Source organism: Myotis daubentonii, chromosome 18 (assembly GCF_963259705.1).
Source record: "Myotis daubentonii chromosome 18, mMyoDau2.1, whole genome shotgun sequence".
Lineage (NCBI taxonomy): Eukaryota > Metazoa > Chordata > Mammalia > Chiroptera > Vespertilionidae > Myotis > Myotis daubentonii.
The window spans coordinates 33,073,160-33,099,406 of record NC_081857.1 but is presented as its reverse complement, the minus strand read 5'-3'; the positions used below and the strand labels follow the sequence as shown (position 1 = coordinate 33,099,406).

Here is a 26,247-nt window from a genome sequence, read left to right as displayed (position 1 = left end):
GGGACAGAGAGAGGGAGGGAGGGAAGGAGAGGGAGAGGGAGAGGGAGGGAGAGAGAGAAACATCAATTGGCTGACTCCTGCACCCCCCTACCAGGGATCAAGCTTGCAACCTGGGCCTGTGCCCTAACCAGGAATCAAACCGGCAACTTTTCAGTGCATGGGACAATGCCCAATCAACTAAACTGCACGGGCCAGGGCAGTTTTTTGTAAAGGATGCCTCACACCAAACAAGAGTCTCTACTAGGTTGACTGCCCAATGTACCTGAACAGTACTTTATCAGGATGGATTCTGGGGTCCCAACCTGGAGACCTGGACAGGGAGGAGGAGGTGAAGTCTGTGCTTTAGAAAAGTACTCAGATCATTTTGATGGGCAACCAGGTTTGGAAACCACTATTCTACATTGCTGGTTTTTTTTTCCGTAGGGAAGTCTATGAGACAAGGAACGAGTTAGTCCATGATTGGGGTATGATACTAGTAAGAGTGCTCTGGAGCCGAAACCGGTTTGGCTCAGTGGATAGAGCGTCTGCCTGCGGACTGAAGGGTCCCAGGTTCGGTTCCGGTCAAGGGCATGTATCTGGGTTGCGGGCACGTCCCCACTGGGAGATGTGCGGGAGGCGGCTGATCGATGTTTCTCTCTCGTCGATGTTTCTGACTCTCTATCTCTCTCCCTTCCTCTCTGTGAAAAATCAATAAAATATATATATATTTTTAAAAAGAGTGCTCTGGAGCTTGTATTTTAAAAATTATTATAATAGTTCTACCAGCACCTAAATGAATGCCACAACTGAGAACATTACTTACTGTAGCAAGGCCAGAAAATTACTTTTTGCTTTAATAGGAATGACTTGTGGCCACTGAAATAACGTGGGGGCAATAAGTAATATCTGATTCCTGGCTCTCTAGGCAAGTGAGGCTCAGGATGTTTCTCTGGTTGTGGCGAATACAACTTGTTATTTTATAGAGGTCACGGAAAATGAAACTCCTCTAGGGTTTTCCCATTCACAACAAAATACCATTCTGGAAGTGAATTAAATTAGAATGAAATTTAATTTTATGCAGGTTAACTCAGGGAGTTTTGCCTAACATTGGCGACTCAGAATGATATTTAGACCTAAATGAAACACCATGTTGAACAAAACACAAGTTTAAAAGTGAAACATTTGGTTAACCTTTTCTTTTGCCTACATGGCTTTAAACCACTGTTTTGTCTATTTTATCTGTACTTGTCCCTTTCTTTCATTTCATGGATGGATGTGATCCACAAATCGGTGGAAAGCTGTTGTTTGGATGGAATACAGCTTATGTTTGTCTGGAACATGGAGGACTAAAACCCGAGCTTCATGCTTATGACATAATATTTGAAGTTATCTTAATTGAAATATTGCCCAATAATGCTGCCACGTACAGGCCATTTAGTTAACTACCAGTGTTCATACCACTGTGAAATTTGAAATGACCACCAATAATGGGGTCATTTTTGGTCCCTTAGATTTGAAATTGTTCAGTGAAAAGGCTGACTAATCAAAACAATACTAAACAAATATATTGACTAGTATGCTGTTACAAAAGATTACTAGTAATAACTTGCACATTTCCTTACAAAGAAATGTACAGTTTAGTAAGCATTTGTTATTAGTCTATATACACTGGTATTTGGGGAGACTGTATTTGAAGGTTGGTACTGATACTATAGGTATCACAGGGTCAACCCTATTGTTTTTCTCCTTGGCATTTTGCTGGTACCCCTAATGGAGTACTGTAGGGATGATGTTCATGTGTCCCTTTGTCTAGACCAGACCTGGCATTCTCTATAGGGCAAGAGTCTGTCTTCTCTATCTCTGTATTTTCAATCCTCACACCACCTCTTGCTTTCAATAAGTGCTCAATAAATGTGTGTGGTAATTAATGACTTAATCCAAGATTGCGTTTGTGTTAGACTCTCAGTATTACTGTTTTGACTGAACCAACTGACTGGACAATTCATTCAAATTGCTGAAAAGTTCACCTATATAATACTGCTCATATTTTACATTTGTACAGCAGTTTATTTTTTCAAAGCACTGTGTGCCTTAGGATGGAATATCATGTTGAAAATCTCATTCTTCTCTCAAAACCGCACAAAATGGAGCCAACAGTCCTCTTATTTTAGAAGTGGAAAAACAAATGAAGACAAATGGCCCAAGATCACAGCCAGGTATGAGCACTTGTGGACTTTCCATGTCCCAGTACACCCCACTTCCCTTACCCTGGGCAAATAATGTGGTGGTAGGTTGGAGGATGTGCTGGAGGAAGGCAGAATACTGTATTATTTATTTATTTATTTTAAAAATATATTCTTTATTGATTTCGGAGAGGAACAGAGAGGGAGATAGAAACATCAATGATGAGAGTGAATCATTGATTGGTTGCCTCCTGCATACCCCCCACTAGGGATCGAGTCCACAACCTGGACATGTCCCCTGACTGGGAATTGAACCGTGACCTCCTAGTTCATAGGTCGATGCTCAACTACCGAGCCACACCAGCCAGGACAGAATACTGTTTTAGATTCTGAGGGCTTCTGGCTGTGCAGTGGTTTTCCTTTAGTTCTTGAAGGATCTAGCTGAGGGCTGGGCCAACAGGCAGGTGGTAGGAATGTGGAAGGTTTCCTTTACTTTTTTGGAGGAGCCAGTGGTTCTGGGCCCAGAATGTCTGCTGTGTGTTCCTCCAGCTCTGCCCAGCAGGCCCAGGAGCACTGCCCTGCACTGTTAGCTAAATCCTTGGTGAGTGATAGTGCTCCTTAGGTACCTCGTTCCGGGGATGGGCCTCTGGTTACCTCTACACCTGTTAAACCGCTGTCTGCTTGGCAAGTCATTTAGATTTTCCCTGAAAGACTGACTCATACCCTCTAAATCACAAGATGGGTTCTATGCTTTGTTTTTCCTAAGTACCAGGCCCACCTCTACGTCTCAGGTGATCATATTGATGTGCAAGATTCTGCCCTCTAATAGGCTCTGACAGTTGTTACTTAGTCTCCTCTTTTACTTACAGTTTTTTAAAAAGTCAGATAATTTGTACACATCCAAACAGTTCAAACAGCACCAAGAAATCGCTGAAAAGCATCAATTAAAAAGTAATCTCCCACCCGTAGTCCCCTAGTTATCATCCTGAGTCATTGTATGAGTGATGTATATGAATCACTATGTATGTATACAAACATTAAAATTAAAAACATAAATTGTGGCATAATAAACAGTACTTTGGACTTTATGACTTCAATTTCAAACTGTTATACTGGAGATTGTTAAATAAACATACTTATAGGTTCCTCCTTCCTGCTGTTTTAAAAGAACCAAATATTCCATTGTGTGGATTTGTCATAATTTTTATTGAACCTATTTTAACAGACATGTAGGTTGTTTTTAATCATTTGCTTCTATAAATAAAGCTCCATGATTACTTTTGGACATGTTTGTGATAGCATTTATAGAATAAATTCTGGGAGTAGAGTTGTAGTGGAAGTTATATCACTTAAAATTATGATGGAAGTTCCAAGTCCCCCCCCCCCCAAAACGTTGTTCAATTTACACTTCCACCCACAGGGTATGACAACCTATTTTCCTACCCACTTGCCATCAATATATTAGAAAATGTTTCTACCTTTGCTAATATCTTTGTCTTTGAAAAATGTTTGCAAAAGTGATCTTGTCATAAATCGTCTTCAGCTCTGCCTCCACTTCCCTATGCTTTGCAGGTACAAAGCTCAAGTTTATAGGTCTGTGGGGCAATTCTTCCCTTTAAACAGGCATAGGGTTTTATTTAATCTCTCAGGCTTCTCTGCTCCTCCATTAATTACCAATCTACTTTAACTCAATTCTTTTAGGATCCCGGGGTGCAAGTCATCAGTGCCCGAGGCTTTCAAGGTATTGAGTAAATAAGATATGGCAGCAAACATTTCTTGTTAGTGAGGGAGAGAATAAAAGGCATGTCACTCAGGGTTTCTGGGTGCAACTTTAGTTCAATTATCTTCAGATGTTTAAAATCAAGGCTGTTTCCAGACCATTTCAAAGAACAGCAGGGCAACCTGCTGAGAACTGTGTGAAATGAACACCCTGTTACAACTAATTAGTGTTACTGTTTTCCTTGCAGTCGGGGGTGAGAGGAAATATATGAAGGGTGTTTATCCCTTCCTGTAGTAGGAAAGAATTGGAACCGCTGGAAAGGCCTGGAGGGGGACCTAGAGGAGGTTTGTTCCCACCTTTCTCCAAAGAATGGCGGAGAGCAGTTATGATCATGTTGCTGGTTTGATTCCAGTGCTCATGCTTTTTTTGGAGCCATACACCAGCTCTTCTGGTTGTTTTTACAACAAACCTAAGACAAATAGTTCCTTCAATGAAATCCAGTCACTACTCATTGAACACTTAGAGTATGTAGATGAGTAAGGAATGAGCTCTTCCCTACGGTTTTTAAAATCTAGGCACAAAAAAATAAATGTGTAGGTAGGTATTTGAGCCCCCGTAAGATTGCGAGGAGAATAGTGGTCATGGGCTTAGACTGGATTTGAATTGTGACTTTGCCCCTTACTGGCTCTGAAAAGTTGGGCAGGTTGCTTAACTTCCCTTGACTTCAGTTTCCTAATCTCTAAAGGTTTGTTATAAGAATGGCATAAAAGTCATCCATAACTTGTGATTAATATTAGTAGGTGTTTTGTCATTAGGGCTATGCCTCAGGAAGATACATGTGACAGTAGTAACTGAGATGATAGAGTGTGGAATGGGAAAGATAAGGGGGAGATCAGAGTTCATTTATTTTTAAAAATTGATGAGAGAGAGAGAGAGAGAGAGAGAGAGAGAGAGAGAGAGAGAGAGAGAGAGAGAGAGAGAGAAAGAAAGAAAGGAAGGAAGGAAGGAAGGAAGGAAGGAAGGAAGGAAGGAAGAGAGAAACATCGATTGTGCCAGACGAGGGATCAAACCTGCAACCTGAATATGTGCCCTGACCAGGAATTGAAACCACCACCTTTTTGGTGCATATGATGACACTTTAAAATTGAGCCACACTGGCGAGGGTGGGAGATCACAGTTTAGTCAGGATAGGTTGTGCAGCTGTGACAAACATGCCCTGAGCAATGCTCCTTTGCTCCAGTAAAGATGGCCACCTCATCCCAACCAGTGTTGTGCAAACAAGGACTGCTCTCCAACATAGCAGTGCCCTCTCCATTTCAGGGGAGGGACTGACTCACACTTTATCATGGCAGTAGTTAACTCACTCATTCCATAAGCATTAACCTAGGCAGACAGGCTATTGGGTACTGGGAGGCAGAGAGGGGAATAAAGAATCCCTGCTCTCAACAAGACAGATATGCACACAGGTAAAGGAAACACAGGGTGATGAGTGTCCCAACAGCGTATGCACAGCCTGGGGGAGCACAGGGCCAGGACACCTGGCCCAGCCTGGGGGAGGAAGGAGCCAGGAAGTCATTTTTAGTCTCCTGATTCCCACCAAGTTTCCCAGAAGCAGGGCCTGGATGAAGGAAGACCTGGCATGAATGTCCAGTCCCTGTGTGGTCACCCCTTCACTGCTGTCCCACAGCCCAGTACCTCTACCACTCCTTCTTCTGCTCTCAGCCTCGCCTGCTACTCCTGTCTGTGGGTCTCTGGCTATGGCTGCCCAGTGTCCATGACCACAGCAGTAACAAATTGTCCCTCCCTCACACCAAGAGGATGGGTTGGGCCAAGCCCAGGATGATTAAATTGCACCACGAATCACTGCTGGGTTGACCAGATCTTGGTTCCTGCCCTCCTTCCTCTCCTCCTGACTTCAAAGCAATGAGTAGCAAAAATTCTGTCTGATTGAGTCAGAGTGGCCACTTGTCTCTATTTCCTCACACCCGCTTAGCTTCGGAACATGAAGGCACAATGCTGAGGGGAAGTCTGCCGGCTCGCACGCTAGCCTGCTTGCGAGGCTGTGTCATGTCCTATAAATGACAACCCTGTGCTTCCTGCTCTGACGTGCATTCCCTCAGCCCTTCTCTTCAGTCTCCAATATGGCTCCTGCTCACCAAAGCCCAGACTTGGGTGCTTCCTGGGACTGGCTCCCTCTTCTGGGGTCCTGGGAAGCTGGCAGCTGTGGACACAAAAGCCCAGAGATGCTCAGTCGTTGAATCTGGTCACTCAAGCTGGTCACTTCCAGGGTTAGATGGGGGAGCTGGTGACAAGTGCAGTGACAAGCTACAGATGTTCTCTAGGTCTGATTTTCACTGTTGTTTCCATCTGATGGCAACAATGCATTGGGCTCTTGAAAGCAGAGCTTCCCAGTGTGAATCCATGAAACCTGAACTGTGTGGAAGGTGGTGTGTTTTCCAGGGCAAGCCCAACGAGTGTACTTGGGTGGAAAGTCACGTTGGGCCTGTAAACACAGCAAGAAGGACAGACTGCCCAAAGCAGAAGCAGAAATAGCGGAGGGTCCCCCATCCTGTCTGCCTCTCCCTAACCCACCAGCTCCTGCCAGACATCCATCTCCCTTATTCCACCTTCTTTCTCATCCTTGTTTTTCTTTCTCTCTCGGCAGTTGTCTTGCCAATCTCTGAGTTGCTAGAGCTTTTCTTGGGGTGCAGGGAGACACAGGGAAGCTGTCTTCCCCAAGGGCGTCTCCTCCCTGGGAAGCCACAGGAAGCATGCATTCTCTGCTCCACCCCAAGGCAATATAGTCCAGGTATCTGGACAGGAGACGGCATTGGCTCCCAACTCAGATTATACTAAGAGTGTTTTTGGATGTGTTGAATTTGCTGCAGATAGTTGTGCTTATTCTGGTTTTGAAGTCAGATTTCATCTTTTTCTCATTTGGTCTACAGGCAGCTCTCCTTGCACACTGAACTGAGTCCATTCTCTATTCTTCCCTAATGATGAACCGGGAGACTGGAGCAGGACGGACATAGTTGTGGAGAACAAAGCTCAGTAATTTTGCTAGTGCTCCAAGTGTTAAGGAGACTTCGGGAAATGGGTAAAAAGCAATGGGAATGAAATAGGTACTGTACGCTGGCAGCTCCAGGGAGGCCTCAGCTCAGTTTGGCAGGGATGGTGTGATTTTTGCAGTTACAGAGAATGGAGCCCCTGCAGTGGTGACAGAGGTCATGCACTGGCAATATCAAGGATCATCATCTTTTAGACACCAGCCTGAGACATTTTGTACATTTCATGTTCTGATGCAAAAGGCCTTGCACACCTGGCAGACCATAGCTTTCTGCCTTCCAACAGGGAGCACGGGTGGTCTCTCTTGCAGATGTCTGTAAATACATACTCTTATTCGCCTGAAAGCTTTGAGGTATCAGGCAGAGTGTACGCTCCATAGCTGGGCGCTGAGGTGGGAGGGTTTGGTGCGGTCATGTGGGAAGGAGCACCTAGCACAGGTTGAGGTGCAGAGCAGGCACATAATCACTGACCTTTTTTTCTCTATTCCACCTCCCTTTTCTTCCTTCTTCCTACCTTCTCCCTCAAGGAAAGTTACCAGAACATGCATTTAATTTCCCACTACATATATAATGGGAGATGTTATACTCTTTGCTGTCGATAAGGAATCATCTCAGTCAGACTTCCCATGAAAGAGTATTGATAATACTGGGACATTAACCATGATCTCCCATCCTTTATCAATTTGCCATCTCACTAGTCTGATCTCTATCTTTGCCCCTCCCAGGGTAAAGACATCTGTTTAATATTTTTCCTTCTTTGGAACCAGGCCATTCGAAAGCAGAAGAGGCAGAGCTGGCCAGGTGGAGTTGCCTAACGAGGCAAGACATTGCTAAAACGCAGACCAGAAACCATGGGAATGTGGCTACTTCGCTGTGAGAGTGTGGGCTGGTGGCGATATGTGAGGATATTGTGGTGGGAGCAGAGAGTAAGTCTTTGACTCTATTTCCTAGGGCAGGTTCAGGACTAGGGTGAGGCAAAACTTCCTTACTAATCAAGATAGGTAATATTTAGGGCATTATTTTTATTTTTTAGCATTTATTTGAGAGAGTGGAAGGGAAGGGAGAAAGAAATATTGATGTGAGAGAGACACATGGGTTTTAGGGCAGTATTTAAAAAAAATTAAAGTTAATGTAAAAAAAAAAATCTATGGTTAACTAAGTATAAGAAGTGCAGAGTAATACTGGCACCTGAGGCCAAAGGAGAAGTTAGCAATACTGATCTTGTCTGTATGAGTGGGCTTGGGCTGCCACAGAAAAATACGTTAGACTGGGTGGCTTCAACAGCAGAAACTTAGTTAGCACAGCGTGGAGTCTGGGAAGTGCAAGATCAAAGTCCAGCAGAGTCGGTTTCTGGTGAGATCTCTTTTCTCAGCTTGCAGGTGATTACCTTTTCACTGTGTCCTCATATAGTGGGGGTGGGGGTGAGAGGATTAATTCTCCAGTGTCTCTTCTTATGAGGGCACGAATCCCATCAGGAGAGCCCCATCCTCATGACCTCATCTATCCCTAATTATCTATCCCAGAGGCCCCATCTATAATAATAGAAGCATAATATGCTAATTAGACCAGACAGCCCAATGACCTTCTGGACATCCTTCCTGATAATCTTCCAGACAAAGCCAGGGCTGCGAGGACCAAGGCAAGCTGCTGCAGCTTCGAGGGCTGAGCCCCTTGCCCAAATTTCGTGCACTGGGCCTCTAGTTTTCAAATAATATCACATGGTGGGGGTTGGGGGGAAGACAAAGACATTCAGTACATAACACTGTCTTTATTTAATATTTTATCTTGCAATTTTTGGTGCCTCCTTAAATTTTGCACTCCAGGATAGTGCCTCACTCACTTCACATTAATCTTGGACCTGCCCTAGGGAAACCCCAACTCCTGGGTCTGGGGTTGGAGCACTGGGCCAAGGCATCACCATGAGCTAAAGGATCAAGGTCTGACCTCTCATTGGATTGGTCCAGTGCTGACCAAATCCTTTATTTCCTTTTCCTGGCTTGATTTTTGTCAAGTATTTGGTTGCATTTTCAACACTTAATTATTTTCATTGTTTCACAGTATTTTGCATTCCATCCAACACTGCAGTAGTCAACTATAATATTCCATAATCAAGTCTAATTTCCTAAATTTCTCATTTGAATGGAGATAGACAGGAAGCAGAGAATCCATCGGAAACTTCAGCTTTGTTAAGTAGACTTTTGTTAGGACTTCTGTAGTTTGGGTGCGCCAGCAGATTTCATCTAATCTAAATAGTATGAATGTCTCTTCAGCTCTTTGATAATGTAGTGACGTTTTTCAGTCTTTGATATTTTCTCCAAATTAAACATTTTTTAAACTTTTGGTTTTGATATAATATAGTGTTTATAAAAAAGTTATAGGAACGGTATAAGAAACTTCTGTCTGTATACCCCATACCAGTTTCACTTATTGTTTATATTTTGCTTTATTTGCTTTATGTGTATGTATGCTTATATGTTGCTGATATATATACTTATGCATGTACATATACACATAAGCATACATAAATAAGCATATACACATAAATGCTTATGCATGTGGGTATATATATCTTGCTTACGGGAGGAAACCCATTGATGTTTCTCTCTCACATTGAGGTTTCTCTCTCTCTCTCTCTCCCACTCCCCTCTGTCCCTCCCTCCCTTCTTCTCTTTCTAAAAATCTGTAAAAACATATCCTTGGGTGAGGATTAAAAAAACCCCTATGACTGTGTCCCCCTAGAGTTTTTAACTCTCAGATTTGTCCATGTGGAGCCTCAGCAATTCATCAGTTTCAGGTCAGGTTTTCCTACCTGGCTCTGGTGCCTGTGGAGGTCTGTGCTCATGGGTTTCTTCTCCAGTAAGTCATGATTCTCAGGACCCTGACTGTCTCTTCAATTTTTGAGAAAGTGGTTTGCTCTATGATCTCATTTCTCTGAGAAGAGTTGTTGATTTTCCAGTTTGTTTGGGTTTTACTTGTTGCTAAGATGGAGTGATGACGTCTAAGCTCCTTACATACTGGACCAGAGACTGGAAGTCCATTGACGATAATATTTTCACCTTCATCATCCCTTCTACATTTATTAGTTGACCGTCTACTCTAAGAGCTTTTATTTTTTTATTAATTAAAATATTTATGTATCTTTATTTACCTATGTATCTATTTAAGTGAACCAAGGGACTCATGGAGTCAGATCTAGTTTATTTAATGGACTGTAATCTGTCCTTATTATTTATTTTGATACTCATATCATTCCGATTAGCTTCTGACATGTTCTCAATACTTTGGAGCATTTTCTTACTTTCTGATGTAACAAGATGTTCCGGGCTGGCCTTGCATTTTTTCTGCCCCAGGGCTAAAACAATATGATTACATTTTAATTATTTTCCCTCTGGGGGAGGTTATTGTAGCGGAGGATGGAGTTTGGATGTGGAGTCCAAACTGGACGTTATCTGTTGTGTTCACTGTACTTGTAGCACATTCTCTGTGCGATGTCATCAGCATTTCCAGTGCAAAGGGGTCATCTGTTAGCCTTCTTTGAATCCCATTCTCCTTTGGTTTGACATTTCAAGCCTGGGTGTGATTCATACAGGTGCAATGCCTTATTATTTTGATTTAGGTGATTGATTTATTTGGGTACATTTGTTAAGAACTGCAATAAGTACCCTAGTTAACTCAATATGCTCCTTTCTAGTGCTCTGTGCTTAGACTTTGTTAATTCGGTAGAGCATAAAACATGGTCCCTGCCCTTGGTCACTGTGGCTAAGTGGTTGAACTTTGACCTATGAACTGGGAGGTCACAGTTCGATTCCAGGTCAGGGCACATGCCTGGGTTGCTGGCCCGATCCCCAGTGTGGGGTGTGCAGGAGGCCTCTGATCAATGATTCTTTCTCATCATTGATGTTTCTATCTCTCTCCCCATCTCCCTTCTTCTCGAAATCAATAAAAATATTAAAAAACAAACAAACAAACAAACATGGTCCCTGCTCTCATGAAGTTTTTTATACTAGCAGGGAAGACAAAAAGAGCATCCACTAAGCCATGGCAAATACCACACGAAAGTATGTAAATCATCACCATCTTCTATGGTGCCAACAGTAAGTCTACTAATTCTAAGGAGGAGGTTATGGATGGGACAGAGAAGACAAGCAAGACCACACAGCTCATAACTGTCAGGCCAGGAGGTCTTTGCAGACCTAGGATGAACTCTGTGCACATTTACCTTGCCTGAAAAGACAGATTCTTTTCTAGGCCACCTTTTCACACCTGAGCTCTACATCTAATGGGATGCATAGAAAGAGGAATGGGCTGCTGCAACCAAGCCTTGGGTCTCACTAAATTTCCATACCTGAGCATTCCTTGCAGCCTAGAACAGGGTCGTGGAGAAACAGGAGAGCATAACCTTAAGAGATTCTCTTTTTTCACTCCCTGATGGGTCCTAGAGCAGGGAGCTCTTACTTTTTGTACAATTGTTCTGCGAGCTGTGTTTCCTGATCCTCACAGAAAGAGTATCACATTGCAGAAAAGCATGCCAGGGTTTTTTTCTGGCCCAACAATTCTGTATTTCCATGGTGTCCACAGTCTAGTTTGTAAATGCCTTGGAAGCAGGGCCCTGCATTGTACACATTAGCACCCACCCCTCCACTGTACGTACTCAGTGATAGATTTGCTCTCTGTAACAACCCTGGCTGCTTTGGGATGTGTGAGATGGGAGATAGATGATGAGATTTGTTAATTTGTATAAATACAAAGTGTCTGCGGTGTTAGCTTAACCTTATGGCCCTGGGTGGCTCTAGACTTTCACTCGTAGAAGCAAAATCACTCTAGCAGATTCAGACCTCACTTTTCCTAAACATTTTTTTAAACCACATTGTTCCTTATTTAAAAAGCAGATGGCCTTTTTAAAAGAAGGGGGCTCCTATACATTGCAAAGTCTCTTTTAAATAAAAATAAAACCATACTCTAGATCAGCGGTCGCCAACCTTTTGGACCTCACGGACCACCGGTTGCCAACCGCTTGTCTAGATGACTTCCAATGTGGAGTTGTAGGCAAACTTAGGGCAAGAGCAGTCTTCCTGGCAACACTAAAATGGCACTGTGTTGGCGACTTCTGTGCTGCCTATGAAGACCTCTTCTGGAAAGACTTCATTCTTCTGACTTGATGTTATATTGGGCCTTCCTCTTGGGCCTGATGATACCCGCAGCTTGGTTTTGAGTAATTCTTCCAGCCAAGGAGGTGCTGGAATTCTGTCCTCTTAATGGGAGGGGGCAGGGGAAGGTGCTGGTGGAGCTTGAAGGCTGTACTGGACCCGTTGGATCATGTGGTACTTCCAACTGGGATGTTCGTGAGCATCACTTGTAAAAACCAACAGTTGGATTAAGGAAATCCCTCAACCTGAGATGAATATTGGTTTGAGTTATTAAGCCCAGAAATATTTCCTGTCTGAATTTGGTAGGCCAAGCTCGCCTTAGGTTAAGGGGTTGGATTTTCCCGTAAGCACTTGAGCTCTCTTGCTATTTTGGGTAATCACCTCTCTGCATACATATGCTTCATCAGGAGCCAGGGCACAGTGAGTTTTGTCGACTTTGTCCTGTGCTGCATTAGGGTCTCTTCCTTGGCTGAGTGAATGCTCTCGATGAGTTTGTTCCCTTCCGTGAGCAGGTTGTAGGGTTTTGGATTAGACATTGTTGCGTGTAATCCATCCCATGTTAACAGGCGTTCCTCCAAGTGACGACAAGATCTGTCTCGTGGTGGATGACGGCTCTCCCCTGGGATCTGCTGGGGACAGACTGGTGCTTTTAGAACTGCCGTGCGCCTTGATCTTAATTTATCTGTTGTATTCAATATCATTGGAAGCCGGGAAAAGGCCACATACCTGACCTCTGTTCCAGGGCTGTGATATTGCACCCACTCCAAGCTCCCTTTGATTCCTTTGATCCTTGCCTTGGCAAGCCAAGTAGGGGAACTCCTTAGCTTTCTCTGGTCCCCAAAGATCCATTTGACTCTGTTGATTTGTGACATTTAGTCTTCAGATTAGAGTTTGATTTGATTGCAGGCTGCAGAGAAAGAAGGCTTTGACCCCATACTGGAAAGTAGCTGATCAGACTGAGGCTTTTCCTTGTGTGCCCATGAAGATCAGTATTTCTCTGTCATCGCCTGGCTGTCATGTGACAGTTCTTGAGGGAAAGGACACTGGGCTTTATTTGGGCTTCCTGGTTATGAGAGCTTAGAAGGGTGGGCAAGGGCGACTATAGACAGCTTACAGTATTTATGTGAAGTCCGCTCCCATTCTAAATAAGGACGACTCTTTGGCCCTGTTTATTTTAGAATGTTTATTTGGGATGAAATCAACTCTACTGAAATATTATCCACCTTTGTATGGGGGGAGAGCAAGAAAAATACTCACTAAATATTTTCATGCGGTAAAGAGGAAAATTGTTGACTTTCTTGAGCATCAAGACCAATAAACTTGAAAAGAAGGAAGGAAAGGAAGAAAGAAGAAAGAAAAGAAACTTGAAACACCGTGTGTCAAATATTAGTGCTGGGTTAGGAGGACATGGGTTTCAGATATAGTTCCCATATATGTAACATTATACATATTATAAGCACACAGCCTTTCTCATCTATTTTCCATTCCCATCTGAAATCTTATTATGTGAACTGTGAAATAATGAAAGCGCATTTTTAAATGTGTTTTATAATTAGAATCAGTGGCCTTAATGAATTTTACCACAAAATAAAGTCTTATAGAGAATATCTTCAGCTGTCCCCAGGCCAGAAACAAGTCCATGACAATATAGAAAAAGGTCAGAATTTGGGTCTATATATTTTTTAAAAATACCCTCCTTTTCTCCAGCCTTCTTTCATGGCTGCTTTCTCAATTTCTACACTGCTTTAAGAGGCCTGAGCTGAGCTTAGATCTAAATATAGGATGCACCATTCCTTCAAGTGCCGAGGGCTTTTTCTTGGTGGTTTCCTGCACTTGTTTTCTGAGACATCAGAATTTCAAGTAAAAGAAGTACTTGACTTCTGTCTTTTATGGGCTCTAGTGAAGGTTCTTAGCCCAGAAAAAAAGTCTTTGTCAGGTTTCCCAGAGCAAAGAGTAGCTCTAATTCTTCTGCTGAGCCTCCTTTGGCTAGTCCACTGGGGAAGTTCAGCAATACTTCACGAAAATGCCCAGTCTGGACATTGGTGGGTGTTTAAAGTTATATTAGGGCAGGTTGCCCAGGAGATGGAGGGATTAAATACCTGGAACTGATGGTTGGCTCCAGGATTGTAAAAAGTCTTATAGAAAGAGTGGGCCTAACACTGTTGCCTCTCAGTGAGGGCCTTGGGTAGGGAGAAAACTCACACTGAAAATAATTGAGAATGGAGTCTTGGTCTCAATCTGAAAACATGGTTGGCTTTAAGCACAGAAATTATTTTAAAAATTACACTGCTTGCTGTACACTCACACCATCTTCCACTCCGGCGCTACATTCCTGTAAGCTGAAGGCACTGCTAGAGTCACATTCCTATCCGTAACAGGGTGGGACAGGGTCCTCTCACATCTGTGGTAGGGATGGCAAAGGTGAGAGAACTTTGTAGGGGCCATTGGTCTGGAGAAGCAGTGAGGTGGGTGTAGGGACAGGGGACATCAGACTGGTGACCTTTAGAGTGAGTGCTGCAAACTGGCAGGGATGGGAGCAGATCAATGGTGCCCTTCAGGTCTCACCCCCTCCACCCCCCCAACCCCCGCCTCGGGGTCAGGAACAATGGGGTGTTGCAACCAAGGCCACAGGTGAAGCATAAATGGCCCCTGTGGCTGCAGCAGGTGAACTTTAATGACAGCCAAGAGCTCAGGAGCCATTTGGAGACCCTGCCAGGCAGAGGGAGGACGGGCCTGGGATTCCACATGTCTCCTGCCCCGGGCTAGGAGCCAACAACTGATGTTATTGTGAGTGAAAACCCCTCCAGGGCCTTTCTCCAGCAGGGAGAAGCAGACCAGCACAGCTCACTGCTGTTCCTTAGCAGCGACACGTCCCTGTTTCTCATTCTGTGCACTTGCTCCTTAGCAACGACTTGTGTGTGGCACAGCACAGAACTCAATGGAGGACTTGGCTAAGAATTTACAATACCACATCAACTGGGGACAGTGCCTCCTACTGCTGGGAGATTAAACTTCTTCCCCATTATTTTGTTACCCTTCTGATAGCTGGAACTTGGACATTCTAGACTTCGAGGAAGGAGAGGCAGAAAAGGTAGCACCTGCTTCTGTTGTGCTGAGACTCTAAGGCCTCAGCTGAGGGCCTCCCCACCAGGTCCCTGCCAGGGCCTTTTGCTTTCCTGAATGACTTGATAGCACACTGATGTTTCAAGGCTGGGTGCTCCCCAGCTGGAGCCCTGGAAGTGCCTGCGTGGCACGCTAGAGAAAGGAACTAACTTGAAAGAAACTCCCATGAAGTAAATCACCAGGACCGGATGGTTTTCATCCAAGAGTGGAGGAAGGAAATGAAGTGTGAAATAGCACAGATACTGATGAAGACATTAGTTCTCCATTAGATCCACAGACGTGTCAGAGCAGAGGAAGTTCGCTAACATGGTGACCTACTGCTATAGGCCAGAGATCAGTGGCCCGTCTGCTGCCTCTGGAAAACCTGCCCCACCTGAAAAGAATGACACAAAATATAAACGACGACACAATAGCTTTTGTCACCTTAAAACAGGTAAGAGGGATGGCGTGGCTATTCATGCATGGCAGCATTTTAGTACAAACCTTGGAAAGAGTAAGATAGTGAGTATATGACATGTGGGGTGCTATCCTCTCATCCTGTGCCCATGGCAGACATCACTAATCAATCCCATACTCTCCTCTCTAAGCTTGGATCAGTCTTCATACTTTTTAATTTTGTGCTCTCAACTGCCACCATCCAATGACCAGAATTGACATATATGTTAAAACTCACTCACCATTCTTACCTAAGAGGATGTATTTTATCATGGACCATATTGGCTTCTAATTAAATTGTAAATAATGGCACAAAGGAAGCCCTTCACAGGTAGTTTGGTTTAGGAGCATGACAAGAAACACTCCACATTCTTTCTTCTAAAGGCCGAGTTAGCAGAACATCTATCTCCAGGGACAGCAGTTTTGTGAGAACTGAATCCAGATGTGTAATCCCCGCCCCAAACCAGGGGAGGGTCTCTGGGAAAGCAGGGGAAGTCACTTCCTCTCTGAGCAAGGAGCAGTCTGCTTCAGAACGTCCTTTTAACAAACGAGAATCAACAGCAACATTCTTCATTAGCCTGTCCTTGTAGAATTTAAAGAAAGTTGTAAGCATGGTTGAAGAGGTACATGGAGAGAGAAGAGACAGGAACATTGGACCCTGGAGAAGCTGAATAACTTGGTGGAAAACTGGAGGTTTCACTGGGACTGGCCTTTATTTCACATGTAGGGAGCAGAGGCCAGGGACTCCCAGGGGCTATGCGCACAGCACTTTGCCATCAAACTGATCAGAGCCTCCAGTCACTGGTTATGATTAAAGTGATTTGGCTACAATCACTATCCTACAGCCTAGTAACCTCCATGTTGAGGGATTTGTGATGGGGCAGATCTGGAGTGGACTGAAATCTGGCCATTTGAAGAATGAACCTGCCTGCCCCATTAGGGGATGGGCTGTTTTGCTTCATCAGTGAAAAGATGCTACATAATTTAATTAACAGAGAACCCGAATGCATTAAAATTCACTTATCATGGGTGAGACCCTCATTGTCCTGTGATTTCTCATTGATAATTCAGGATCTTTGTGCCACAGGTTGTCATTGGGGGCAGGGAAGGTGCTGTGGTTCTGAGGCCATGGCAGCAATGATAGGATGGCATCCAGTTGGTCAGCAGACCTAGGTGCTAGTTCCCACTGCACCCGTGACCTCGGTCACATCCAAGTGGAGTCATAGGTCATGGGACGAGATGCTGGGTAACTATTTTGTCTGGATCTTTGCCTCATGGGAGCCAGGGATTATAACCTTCATCTTTGGGACAATCAGTAGATGAAGTGAGCAGCATGGGGAGGCGTGGGTGAACTAAGAGAAGAGACTTCAGGCCCAGAAAGCAGGTCTTCTCACTTCACCGCTTTGCTCCTGAGTCTCAGTTTCCTGTCTTTAAGGGGTGCTGTGAAGTGAGCTCGGGTTTAGTGAGCTCGATATTTACAGCCCCGGGAGAACTCTCTGTGGGTAGATGATTAAATGTAGTGCTGATAACGTACATTTCTAAGGCACTCACAGTTTTCCAAGTGCTTTCATCTCCATAATTTCACCCTGCTGAAGACTCACTGAGTTGGGTAAGCAGTTGGATTCCTTAACTGCTTTCCACAGATGTGTCAACCGAGACTCAGCTGGATGAAAAGGCTTCCTCAAGCTCAGCACCAAGGCTCAAACTCCTCCTACCATGTGATTCTGAATCCAGGGTTCCTTTCCCCATAGAATGATAGAGAATGGAGAGTTTACTCTAATTATTTTGACAGTAGAGTCTTCGGCGTCACAGTGTGGTAAAAATAGACTGTGAGGACAGGGAGGATCTTGGGAGCAAACAAACTGAGCTCACCAAGGTGTTCTCTCCAGCAGCTCAGTGGCCATGGCCTTTAGGAAAGTCTTGGCAGTCTCGCCACGGGCACTGGGCAGCGGGCATTGGGCAGCGTCACCTTCTCACTGTACCCAGCTTTCCCTGGGGAGTTGTCCTGGAGGCCCTGGGGCAGGGGTGGGGAGAGGAGGACTTTTTTTTGAGGTGTGGGGACCAGGGATGAGACTACATCCCAGGTGAAGGGCCTGAATTGTATGTCCCCTAATAGCCAACAGGCCGTGGCTGTGGCACACGTGGGGAGGAACAGCCTGGGAGCTCCGGTTCCTGTGTCACAGAAGTTTTTCTGAGAGGCAGGGTGATGGAGGAGGAGAGTCTGGAAGAGTTTATTTAATGCAGTCTCATTTTCATTCACATAAAGATAACTTCTATTCATTTTTATATATTAATGAATTTATTAATAGCCATTATTATTAATTCCCTACTCCCCCAAATGATATGGCGTATAGTAAAAAACAAACCCATCTATACATACATATATATGTGGTTAAAATAAAGGTAAAAAGGGACTTGGAAGCACACAGAGGAAGTTGGGGCAGTTCCACAGGGCCATTTCACACTCAGAGAAACACAACCACTCTGTCTCCGTGAGAGAGACAAAGGATAGATTTTTATTAAGCTGCAACTCTATATTCTATGTCGTATCCTTTGGGATCTCTCTCTCCCACTGGAAATATCTGGCTGAGGGGAAAGGCTTTATATGACAGAAGAGAGCTTGGCGAGTGGACGTTTGTCCCACGTGAGGAAAACCTAGACTGCCAGCAGTCATCTTTTTTCAGGTCTTAGATTCCTTTGTGAATGCCATAAATACCCTCCTCTTCCCAGAAAAATGCAAGCTCTTACAAACGTGACTTAAGATATTAGGTCACTTACGAACTCCCAAAGCCCATCCATTGACTTTAGGTGCATAAACTCTTCATTTAAAAAATAGGAAATGAAAATTTTATGGAATAATTTTTTTCTTTACAAAAAGGTTCATTGCATGCAGGTGAGATGACTGCAATGGAAAATGTTCTATTACAAAATATTTTGAGGTCTATGAAATTCCCTAGCCTATAACATTTACATTTACATATGTAGTCATCGTATATTCACTTATAATTTTTCTTAGTCTTTTACTGGTTCTTTTAAAGATGCTATATAATGTGTACTCCACTGTATTTGTATCTGATAACATGAGCAATCTTTGGTATAATAAGGAAAATCTGCCTTTATTGTTAAGTCCATTTTGATTACATGTAGAGTATGGCATATAAAGTAATACTTTAATATATACAACAGCCCACACGCCATCAATAAGATTTCATCCTCCAGACTTGTGAATTTTTGGAAAAAATTACTTCCACATGTTCTTAAAACTACTTAAGATTTTTGACTGGTTGGTGGTCTATTGATTCTAAATATCTGACCTGTCAAAACGCCATCTTTAAACTTCAGTGATGCATAGAGGTTTGGAATTAGTGGGGCTGAATTTATTACAGAACAAAGGGAGGCGATGATTAACACACCCATCTGAGCAGTAGGGGAGAAAATAATCCTTGAATGGATTAGATGCCATGATCCTAAAACCACATTCTCTGAATGTTGGGTCCTTGCCCAGAAACGGGGAGAAGCCAAACACTGATGTCTTTTATATGACGGGGGTAAATCCACGGAACTCTGATCAGGAACACAGGGGCTGAGAGTGGGGGGATCTAGACCACTGTGTGTGCAGTGACCCTCAAAACTGGGAGCCCACTCATTAAGTGTCGTGCAGTTATCAGTCTGCCTGCCAGGTGGAGGTTACATGAAAATGTAAATGAGTGAGATTTTTATTTTTTTATTTTTATCACTAACCAGGAATCACAATTTTTTTTTTTGATTCCAGTAGGCTATTTCCAAGGCTGGCACAGGGGCTGCCAAGATGAAGCCAATTATTTTTCACTGTCCCACTAGGAGCCAAGAGTCACAGGCAGGCTCTCTCTGTTTACTGGCAAATTCTGGTAGATTCTGAACTCCCAGGATATAATTCCAGGGAAACTGATCTTTGTAAGAATAGTCCATGAACAGAGAACACTAAACCCACTTTCTGGTGGACTTTCCCCATTATTTTCAACTGATTCCACCATGTCTTGCAAGCTTTACAGAAAGCATGGCTTTTTCAAATATCATAGAATGGCATTGATGGAGACTGACTCTCTGAGAGAGGTATCCAACAGATAGGTACCTTCCCAAGAAGAAAACAGACCATTAGGAAAGTCATTGTGACCCCCATTCCCTGGGAGGGGAAGAGGAGCATTTGAATCACAAGCCCAGGTGCTCAGGAAATCTCCTGTCACTCTGAGATGGGCTGGGACATGGTGCCATGTCCGAAGTTTCTAAATACAGTTCAGGCTGGGTCATCATGACAGATGCTGAACTGGCACCACTACAGGGACCGGAGTGGGAACTCTGACAGCACTTAAATGCCACAGCCCCTGGGCTTGAAGTCTTCCTGGGCTGGGCTGGGACAGGGACAGGGACAGGCAGTGCAGAGGCTTATGGGGAGGCAGGCAGGAGCCGCTTTGGCAAGGAGATCCTGCTGCTTCGGCAACACCACTGCTCCGTCAGAAGGCCATGGACACCCAGCCACACTTCAGCTATTTTAGAAGTGGTCAGTTTCTGAATTGCTGGCACACTTGGAGGACACTGTCTCTTCAATGGTCATTCTGACCCTTCAAGGTAGGTAGGCCTGGGAAAAAAGAGAGGCGTGCTTTGTATGGCCAAGGCGGTGGATGAGGAATGAGTGGAATGAAGTGAGCTGATCAAGATGACTCAAGGAGTCAGGAATGGAGGTAGGAATAGTAGGTTGACTTTGGGATTCCCAAATCAGTCTTTAGCACACAGAAGACAGGGTTAGGCACTTCCTTATCTCACTCCATCCTCCTCTTTTTGGCCATCACCAAAAATCTACCCTGGGGTTAGCTTCCTTTAACAACTCATTCTCTCCTGGGAAGGGCTTTAGAGGAAAAAAGGAGACAGGAGAGACTCGAAAGATAGGCTTTTGCTGGGGGTGGGTGGGGGTGGGGGTGGGGGTGAGAGTCTATGACATCGGATGTGAGGGTGGGATTCTAAGTTTTGTAGGCGTCCCAAACTGGGGTTGGTGAGATGTAAATATAAAGACACTGCTACGAAGACAATCAATCCAGGGTATTTGTTTCATTCTCAACGCTCTCCCCGTGCCCCCAAAGTGGGTCCCTTTCTGTTGCCACAGCGTTTGATTTCAGGGTTACGGAGGGTAGTGTGGGCGGTGAGTTCAAGCCCTGGAATAAGACCGTGGTTCTTCTCTTCTCTCTGATGCTTATGGGTGGGTGCTGCTGGGCACGCTTGTTACCTTGGCTAAGTCTCAATGAACTCACTTGTCAAATAGGGTTATAATGCCCAGGTCTCGGTCAGCCTCACCCTCATTACTTTGGAGACCCCCTTAGGCACTAGGCCTTTTCTGCCTCCTCACTGTGTACTTTTCTCCTCCCGAGCCACAGGGTGAATGCTGTGGACAAGGTTGCCAATTTGGAGTCAGGGGACCCTGGGGTCTCCCAGCTGTCTTTCTGTATTCCCACCTCTCATGGAGTGTAGGGCTGCTGCTTCTGCTAAGGTTGATCTCTCTGCTTCTCTGTTCAAAGCCCCATTTCCTTACTGAAGATCCAACATATATAACGTTTCAACGGACTACCCTGTTCTCGCTTCTTTCAGATTCTAGTCACTTTCCTTCTCAAATAGTGTGGCTGTCAACTTGGGCCAGGAGAAGCAGACCCACTGAAGTAGACCAACACAGAAACAGGCTCTCTCAGCTGCATGTTTGCTGTTTCTTTGCTTTACCTCCTGCCTTTCTGAAATTTCTCTTTGTAGCACTATTGAATTTTGATAGTTTTTGCTTGGGGCCCTGGAATCGTTCCTTCACCAAGCGATTGATCGCTTCCTGTTCTACATTAAAATTTTTCTTTATTAGGATTTGCTTTTCTCTGCTTGAAAGAACACAAACCTCCTTTTTCCCTCTCAGATATGGTCAGAGAAATGACCAGGAAAGATCTAACCCTTGTGGTCACCTCCTTTGCCAAATGATGGAAGGAACTAACATTTAAAATACTTCTATGTGTGAGCCATCAGCATTTCTACTGTTTTGATGAGGAGATTGGCTCAGATAGGTTAAATTGCTTGCCCAAGGTCATGGCTGGGTATGTGTGATTCTAGAGGACTGTGCTCTTTCCCCTTCCTGGTGGCTTCTCTGGAAATCCCACTTCACTGCAGGCAGTAGGAACACCAAGGGTATAGAGCAGGGGTGGGCAAACTTTTTGACTCGAGGGCCACAATGGGTTCTTAAACTGGACCGGAGGGCCGGAACAAAAGCATGGATGGAGTGTTTGTGTGAACTAATATAAATTCAAAGTAAACATCATTACATAAAAGGGCACCGTCTTTTTTTTCAATAGTTTTATTCATTCTAAACAGGCCGGATCCGGCCCGTGGGCCGTAGTTTGCCCACGGCTGGTATAGAGGGTGCAGCAGTTGTCTGTGCAAGCGTCATTCTGTTCTCAAAGGGGAGGACATCTCCACTGTCCTTCCTGCCACGCCCAACAGCTTCTCTAGCTCCAGCACTTGGGGAAAGAGCTTGTTCCTGCCCCCATTTTATCCTCAGGACCACAGGCACCTATCTGAGAATTTTCTAGATGACTGACCTTGACTCCTACTCATAGAAGTGACTGAATTCACTGAACTCATTTGATGCCCCTGAAAGATTTGATGCCACTGAACTCATTTGATGCCCCTGAAAGTTTTAACACAACTCATAGTTGTGGAAGGAAAACCTAGTTTCCAATAGTTCAGATTGTGTGTGGAGATGACATTTCTGAGATTTCACTGGGAACATGGCATTCAGTGAAGACACCTTGTTATTAGGGATGTACTGGTCTCCTAAAGAAGATCAGAAGACTAGCATTCCAGGTTCTACGTCTGGCTCAGCTTACCCTTCCTCCCAGCCCTTCTCTGGACACACCTCTTCTCTTACTTGGTTACATATACAGCAATTCATCCATCCATCCATCCATCCATCCATCCATCCATCCATCCATCCATCCAACTAAAACAACATTTTATTGAGTGCATAATAGGTAACAGACCTTGTCACAGGTGCTGAGGATACAAGAGGAATAACACAGGTGTGTCTGAATTACTTGCTGTTCTCTAATCTGCTAGACTTTACTGCCATGCCTTTGCCATAAATTTCCCTTTTCCTGAAGATCCTTCTCCTTTCGCCAGCTCTGCCTTTTCATCTTGCAAACATCTATTCATTAGGCCCAGAAAAGACCTCTGGGCTCAAAGAAGTGCTATTCCCATAGCATTTGATTGATACTACTCTTAGAAAATAATACATGGAAATTAGCATTTATATATTCCTTTTACTATTGATAAATATTTACATGGACACACGTTGTTAGCGATTCATAAAAATTTTACAAAGTGGAAAAAATAATTCCCTATTTTACAAATGATAAAACTAAGGCTTAAAAAGGTTAGGTGATTTGTTCAAGATTAGACAGTTGAAAAAAGAGGAGGTGAGCTTTAGAACTCGGTTCTCAACATGCTATGTGCCATGCTGGATTTTGACTATTTTAACTTTTTTAGCTTATTTATTGACCTGTCCTGTCTCCTGAGTGATTTCTCCAGGTTTGGCTTGATAGGTTGGGCGGATTTAATTTTTTTATTATTATTACTTTCCCCTCACCATTTATCCTCCATCTATCCTCTTCCATCTCTCACTTTCCCCTCTGCACTCACCACACTATTTTCCGTGTCTTTCCATGAGTTCTTTCTCTCTTTTTTGTTCAGTCAGGTTGGGTGGATTTTAAACCTTGAGTAGCTGGTGGTCTCCCAAGCATAATTTGAAAGGCATTGCATATTCCTGGCTGTACTCAAATGTCCTACTTACATGTTTGTAATTGCCACCTCCAAAGGGGACTGCCTCCAGAAGTCATCGTTAAATTACACTTGTTGCTTAGAAGTTGGCGGCTTAGTTCTTCCCTTTTAGATTATTAGCATGAACTTGTTTATTTATCAGTGCATAGTGAGAATATCCTAACAAGGTATAAGGCAAGTTCTTCTAGGGCCTTTGGGGGAAGGCTTCCTTTCACTTCGTGGACATTTAAAGACCAACCAATGTGGCACACGTCTGTCAGTGGCGGTGTTGGGAGGTTGCAAGTAGTTGTGGTTGCAAAGAGCAAACAAGCGCTGGCTTGGGGATGAGTGAATGTGTCATTTCTCCCAGAAAAAAAAAAAATGCCAAGAGCCTCAGGAGGGGCCTATGTTGACAGCTGCTGGCCTAACATTGACTGGTAAATCTTGAAGACCACCTAATTAGAATCAACTTTTGGAGGACCTCTGATGCAAGAGATATTTAGATTGAATATTGCCATATGGCTTGAGACCAATTGTTGATTATTCCATTTATGCATTGTCTGTGCTTTCATCAGGGATATTTTCTGAACCAAAAGTTGGTCTCAAGAATTTTAGATCTAGCTGATTTGGCTCAGTGGTAGAGCATTGGCCTGTGGACCAAAGGGTCCTAGGTTCAATTCTGGTCAAGGGCATGTATCATGGATGCAGGCTCCTCCCCGACCCGGGCCCTGGTCAGGGCTCCTGCAGGAGGCAACCAATCGATGTGTTTCTCTCACACTGATGTTTCTCTCTGTCTTTCCCTATCCCTTCCACTCTCCCTAAAAATCAATGGAAAAATATCCTTGGGTGAGGATTAACAACAACAAAAAAAGTTTTAATTTTATGGGGAGAATGACATAAAATATTTGAAATTAGGACCATTCTAGAAAATCCAGTACATGTAGGTGTCCTTATATTTTCTTGGTCTTCCTGATTAACTTGGTTATTGGCATATAATCTTATATGTTAATCTGATATATTGCTATTTATAAAGTGCTTTCAGATACATTATTATCAGATGAATTCTCTTCAAGAATACATATCCATTTAAAATCAACAACTTTGGGTCCTAAACTCTGCCCCGAGTTAAGCCTAAATAAGCCAAATTTTGCACAAGAACTATTTCAGTTGCCTTTTATGTCTTCCAATGCTGTCATTACTCATTTCTTCAAGTCCAGACATCTTCCAATGTTATTTTGTACCTTCTAATGTTATGTTGCTATGGTCTAGGACTGTGGTCGGCAAACTGCAGCTCGCGAGCCACATGCAGCTCTTTGGCCCCTTGAGTGTGGCTCTTCCTAAGCCTTAGGAGTACCCTAATTAAGTTAGTAACAATGTACCTACCTATATAGCTTAAGTTTAAAAAATTTGGCTCTCAAAAGAAATTTCAATCGTTGTACTGTTGATATTTGGCTCTGTTGACTAATGAGTTTGCCGACCACTGGTCTAGGATAAAGCAAAAGAGTACTTGACGTTGACTGTGATCTTCAGTGGTCTGTCACATTTGGATGTTTTAACCAAAGGGTACTGGGGACAGGAAATAAAATACAACAAAGAGGGCCTTTACCAATGTACTTACTTATTAAATAATGTTAAGTTTGAAATGAGACCTAAAAGATTCATGAATGTAACTACCATGCTACTGAGAAAGACAAAGTCCCATATGACCTTGATTTGAATATTCTCCTCTCCCTAAAGAACTGACAATGTTTTAGTTTCCATAGAGCTATCTTCTGACTGAGCCTGAATATGAGTTCTGCATTGCCAAGATCAGAGTGGGAAGCACACAGCTTTTCAGGCCTGGTTCTGAAAATGGGCAACAGTGTCTGGTAGCCAGAGCATCACATCTAATACCAGATTAACTTAGGTCCCACTCTGACACCTCCCAGTTATGTAATGTGAGAAAAGCCCCTTCATCTTGTCAAGTCTCAGTGTCTCCATAGCAGCAATGATGCCTACTTTCTAGTGTTTTCTGTGAAAAATTGTGTGAGATGATAGGGATAACTATCTAGTGTAGTGCTTGCTACTTCTAACCTGCTTTTTTGCTTCCACCTTCAAAGCATGCTGGAGCCCTTTAAGGCTGAACCTTTGATGACATTGGACCTTTGATCAACAAGAAATAGATACAAAATCACTGCTGCCACTTCTTTGCAAAGCCTCTTTGCAGAGGCTTAGATCTCAGGGATGACTTTGGGTCCTCACCTCTGGTTCTGTGTACCACCAAGAGAGGTGCTGGTTGTCGGGTGGACAGATATGTGCTCTTACTCACCTTAATTGGCTTATTGGCATGAAAATTGCAGGCTTCAGGTTACCTCCCCCTTTCTTCCAAATAGAACTCGGAGGGCATGGATTGCTTAGAGACTTCATTCCATTACTAATCATCTAATGGGATCATTTGAGTGTTTGCTATCATCATAATTTTATTTTAATCCAACCTGGGTTATAGTTCATTCGCTTGAAACTCTGGACTGGGTATCAAATTTGGGCTCAGTCCGTACTCAGGTCAATGCCAAATGCTCTGCTTCTGCCATATTTAGAATTACTCTATGAAAACTTTCATCACCAGATTTCTCTAAGCTCCCTAATAAAATCTGACGTCCCAGAACCAATTTCCACTGCAGAGGTCCTCTGGAAATAGCAGTTTACTTGAGCCTGGTACAGAGAGTACTGCCTGGGTTATAAGCTACTGATGTCTGCCCTGGTGTGAAGGGGAGCCTAGAGATGGCTGTGAGTGTTGGTTT

The 26,247-nt window shown here is 43.8% G+C and overlaps 1 protein-coding gene across 5 annotated transcripts in view; it reads left to right on the top strand.

The window, feature by feature from the left end:
- TBX15 (T-box transcription factor 15) overlaps positions 1-26,247 on the top strand; it is a 92,317-nt gene that overhangs the window by 19,284 nt on the left and 46,786 nt on the right. Inside the window, exon 1 of one of the 5 annotated variants that reach the window (XM_059675205.1) lies at positions 2,060-2,195. The exons of 2 other annotated variants lie outside the window; for them this stretch is intronic. In XM_059675205.1, the coding sequence (XP_059531188.1) occupies positions 2,165-2,195 (31 nt within the window). In that variant the 5' untranslated portion in view covers positions 2,060-2,164. Of the gene's footprint in view, positions 1-2,059; positions 2,196-20,024; positions 20,371-26,247 lie in introns of those variants that run through there. 2 more of the 5 variants (XM_059675207.1, XM_059675206.1) reach the window with 2 other exon arrangements.